The sequence below is a fragment of the Brassica oleracea genome, chromosome C9 (assembly GCF_000695525.1).
Source record: "Brassica oleracea var. oleracea cultivar TO1000 chromosome C9, BOL, whole genome shotgun sequence".
Classification (NCBI taxonomy): Eukaryota; Viridiplantae; Streptophyta; class Magnoliopsida; order Brassicales; family Brassicaceae; genus Brassica; species Brassica oleracea.
Genome location: NC_027756.1, coordinates 26,759,628 through 26,764,718, shown reverse-complemented (window position 1 = coordinate 26,764,718; position 5,091 = coordinate 26,759,628). Strand labels below are relative to the sequence as shown.

Here is a 5,091-nt window from a genome sequence, read left to right as displayed (position 1 = left end):
CGAACCGAACCCGATCCGATAATTAGTAAAAACCGAATGGTACTTATGAACATAACACGGAAAATCCGAATCATCCGGACCGAAACCGAACGGACCACCGAAGGCACATGCCTAATACATACAATCAGTAGACAAAAGAAACCATTTGCTATAGCAAAATCTGCAGTTGCATTTACTTTATAACACATTTTCATTTATTTACCTACTTGACCATAATTCGACTGCACTAAGAGTATGATAAGAACGATTTGCTAGATGATCTTCGAGTAGGTTGAAACATGAACAGTAAAGAGTTGAACGAGTGATAAAAGTCACAGCCACAATGATTTACATGTGACCATCAGAAACCCTTACCAAAATACCAGAAACCCATCAGATAAGAACCAATTGATACATTTATGAAGAATCAAACCAGTTTTGTATAGAGAAAACATTTTTTTTTTGATAAAATATAGAGAAAACATCATCAAACGAGAGTGTATTACATCATAGTTATTAGTCTGCATGCATGTCCATTGAAGAATCAAAAGAACCTGGAGAGTTGGATCCCCTGTTCAGTTCACTGCTTCTGGTTCCGACAGATATGTAGCCTCCTCCCTGGGGGATTTGGTAGTTCTGAAGGCTACGGCGTATGGGACTTGAAAGGGCGTTTGAGAAAACCGAGTTCTTCGCCTGGTTTTCGCATTGCTCCGACCGAACCACAGGAACAGCAGTAGGGCAAGAAGTGCCTGAAGAGGCCATGAGCCCGGAATTCGTGACATTCATTGCTGGTTGTGTTGGCTGCGCTCTTGGGGAAATTGGGGGCTCCTCTGTGCAGCACTCTAGCTCGTTCTGCATTTGGGGAAACAAGAAACTCAATCAAGAACAGAAAAATCAGATCTGGCCAAGTTTCAAGAGTGACATATACGAACCTGAATGTAATTGATTATATCCATAGATGTCACCCTTGACCCTCCTTCTTGTTGTCTCCATATCCATTGGTACAATTTTTCCTGAAACATGGAAGATGAGCAGAACGTTAACTTAGATAAAGAATGCATAAAACTAGCTAGAGTCCCGTAATCTGATCTCATGCAGTATGTCATCATCCAAGAATAAGCTTCACATCACAACATCATGTAAATTTCAGTCAACCAAGGAACGAGCGGAACAGACAGACGATACAGTGTTAATTTGATTTAGGCTACAGAAGCAAACATATAAAACAGTCTTATTACCAATAAAAGAACCACGGAAACAAGAACAGAAAGATGCTTTCACTTCTTTGGCTTTGGTTTCATTGATAGGAGATGCAATGACACAGAAACACTTTTCATCAAAAAGAAATCTTTATGTACGGACACAAGTCCATAAGAAGAAATCTGTGGCTCCCCCCCCACACCTAAACTATCTTGAGGAAAATTAACACACATGGTTGTACATGAAACACCAAAAGCTTAATGCAAAATTATAATGCAAACAATACTAGATAAGATTAGACAAAAGAGAGGAAATTAATAACTTTTGGTTAATAATCAAAACTTGAAATTCTCATCTTCAATTACAATCAGTAATTGTACATGAAACACCAAAAGAACAATGCCACTAATACACTCATAAACAAAACTTAATAGATTAGGCAGAACTAGGAAAACTAACAACCTTATCTAAAAATCAAATCGAATAGATAAGAATGGAATAAAAAAAAAAAGGGTAAAAAACAAACGAGGCCATGGCGTTCACCGGCTTGAAAAGATAGTTTCTGGTGGTTCATGGACTGAGTGTAAAGCTGAGATAACGAGTTCGCTGCTGTTCGAAACGAGGCGTAAACAGTCCGATCTACCTCATCGAGGCTCGTCGCTGTAGCTTTTCTCTTCTTCCCCATCCCTTTAAGATCCTTCTATAATCGGAATCGGATCTTCTTCCCCTGGATTAGACGGCCACGATTTCTCCGTCGGCGATGAACGGATGGTGGTTGTTCTCTCGACCTGTCTCGATCGGCGATTTTGATAAATTATAAAGACAGCAGATTGGACATAAGAGGGGCACTTCTCTCACTTTATACGAAACCGCAGGACTAGGCATGGGTGTTCGATGCTGTTCGGTTCGGTCTGATTGGGCACGGTCCGATTCGGCCCAATCCGGTTTTTCTGTTTTCAGATATTCAGCTTTCCCGGTTTTTCATTTCGTTGAGATTGCAAAACTGGGAGGCGAGCTAACTTTTATATCCACAAAAAAAAAAAATCATCTCGAGTTCAGTTTCAGGCTATCTTTGATATAAAATTATAAAAATCGTGTAAAGGAGCTGTATTGAATCTGAAATTTGAAGTAATTTGATTTTTAATGAGTTTGTAGATGATTACACGAGAATTAAAGAATTTAGTATGATTTTTGTTAAAACACTCTAGAATCTCATCTAAAACAGTGAGATTTGGATTTTTATTTTTATAACTAAGGAACTCTCCTCAAACACTCTAGAAACAATTAAAATACTCTAAAATCTCCAACTTAAATTTCGTTCAATAACAGTGGATTTCAGAATGTTTTACGAAATGACAAGTTCAATAACAATGAATTTTAAAGTGTTTTTTAAAATTCATATTTGAATAACAGTGGATTTGTCATTTTAATACAAATCACTTGAAACTCTTGGTTGAATACACCCCCTAAGTATTTTTATTATTAGGTTTGATTCGGTATCTTTTTTTTTTATCTTGTTCTTGTGGTTTGAGTAATCTAATCCAGTCGAGTCAACACTAAATATATTGTTTTCGCTTTAATATCCAAACTAGAGATTGATCTGCGCATCCGCACTGATATTAGTTTTTATATTTTTATACAGTGATATTTGTTTTTCATAAACTCATAATTTTATACAGTAATATTTGTTTTCCAGTAATATCGTATCTAATTATGAGTTTATGAAAAACAAATATACCAGATTATCCAGGGATAATCCATGTCTTGTTCTGGCTCGATAATGCTATTTTTTCTCTAGAATAGGTAACCCATATTTGTGTAGACACTTGGTACTGGAAATATATATGGGCTTGTTGGAGTTAATGATAAGGACCAAACTTGTAGAGCTGGCGGACATTCGAAAATGGCATGGGTTACAGATTCTTCTAGTTCTCCACATCTTGGGCAGTAGTTATCACACCTCATATTACGTCTTGCTAAGTTCCTCGTTACTGCCACATGACCAGTTAACAATTGCCATATAAGATTACATATCTTCTTAGGCGCCTTTAACTTCCAAGCAAAGGCTTGAAGCTTAGTGATACTCAGCTCCAAGATTTCCTCCTTTTCGTCTGCCTTTAAAAATTCTGAGCCACCCAATATCCTGATTTAACCGTGTATTGGTCATTCCTTGTGTAGTTCCAGCAGAATGTATCACGACGATGAGTTGAGCTTATGGCCAAACTCCTAATGAGTTGAGCTTATGGCCAAACTCCTAATGAGTGGTATGTCATCAAGATTGACATAGTTCTCCAATAGACCAACATCTGAATCCTTCGATACCTGATCAATGAGATCGATGACTCTCATATTATGATGCATGAATGGCGCTACATGGATAGCTGGTCTTGCAGGGATCGTTAGAATCCTCGGATCCTCCCACACCTTTACTTCATAACCTAAATGTACCTTCTGTCTGATTCTCAGTAATAACAACTTTCTTGCAGCAAAAATGCTAGTTCACACATAGGATGGCTGCTAGCAGAGTTTACGCGTAGTGGTGAACTCAATCTATAGTATCTTCCCCTCAAGACTCGAGCAACCAAAGAGTCAGGAAATTGAACTAGCCTGAATAATTGTTTTGCCAATAGGGCCAGATTGAACTCATGGATCATACGGAAACCAATCCCACCCTCCTCTCTTGGTAAACAGACTTTTTCCCATTTCGCCCAGTGTATTCCTCTTTTTGGTGGATCTGAACTCCACCAGAATTGAGCAATGGCACTTACTAGGTTTCACATATCTCTAATGGGAGCATAAAAGTAGACATAACGTAATTCGGAAGAGCTAGAAGAATGAATTTAATCAACACTTCCTTCCCTCCTTTCGAGAGTCCTCTACATGTCCATCCATTCACTCTATGCATCAACTTATCCTTGAGAAATGGAAAAAGTTTGCACTTGGAACCACTTATATCTTCCGGGATACCTAAGTAAGTTCCCATTCCTCCTTCGTTTTGAATTCCAAGTGCATCTTTAATCTTTTGCCTAATAGTTGCATCAATCCGCTTACCAAAGAGTAAGGATGATTTATCAAAGTTGATACATTGACCTGATGCTTTACCATATTTCCTAACTACTTTCATTACTTCTTCACATTCACGGGGCTCCGCTTTACAGAAGAAAAGGCTATCATCAGCAAAGAGAAGGTGGGATAACAAAGGACATGCGCGTGTAACGCGCATCCTCATTATCTTCCCTTGGCTCTCTGCATGATTGAGAAGGATAGCGAGCGCTTTCGTGCATAAAATAAAAATGAAAGGAGACAAAGGATCTCCTTACTAGGAACAATATTTTCTCTTGGCTGTCCATTCATGAGTACCTTATGTTTCACCAACATGCATCGCATTTTCCAGGTGATCCATGTTTCTGAAAACCCATCTTACGCATGACAGATTCAATAAACGACCATTCCGTTATGTGATATGCTTTGCTCATGTCCGTCTTAATGGCCATTCTTTTACTGCGTCCACTTGGTTTAGTTCTCAGAGCGTGGAACATTTCTTGAGCAATCATAATGCTGTCTGAAATCTGTCTTCCAGCAACAAAGACTGACTGTGTTTCCAATATCAAGCCTGGTAGCACTCTCTTTAATCTCTGGTATAAGACCTTAGAGATTATCTTGTAGCTTACGTTACACAAGCTAATGGGTCTAAATTGAGCCATTTCATTAGGCTTTGTTGTCTTTGGGATGAGACATATATTTGTATCATTCAGTCCAGTCGCCACCATCCCCTCAAAAAGGAATTTATTAACCATAAGAATTAAATCCTTCTTTACTATCTCCCAGTATTTCTGATAGAAAAACTCAATCATCCCATCTGGTCTTGGGGCTTTGTCTGGATGCATAGCAAAAAGCCCTAATTTGACCTTC

General features: G+C 38.4%; 1 protein-coding gene across 1 annotated transcript; it reads right to left on the bottom strand.

Moving 5' to 3' along the window:
- Positions 1–377: 377 nt before the first annotated feature.
- Positions 378–2,033, bottom strand: LOC106313774. Its single transcript, XM_013751684.1, has 3 exons — positions 1,706–2,033; positions 912–992; positions 378–831 (listed from the first exon to the last, which is right to left on the bottom strand). The coding sequence occupies exons 1-3, from the start codon at positions 1,862–1,864 to the stop codon at positions 496–498; spliced, it is 576 nt and encodes a 191-aa protein (XP_013607138.1). The 5' UTR covers positions 1,865–2,033; the 3' UTR covers positions 378–495.
- Between the last annotated feature and the right edge of the window lie 3,058 nt (positions 2,034–5,091).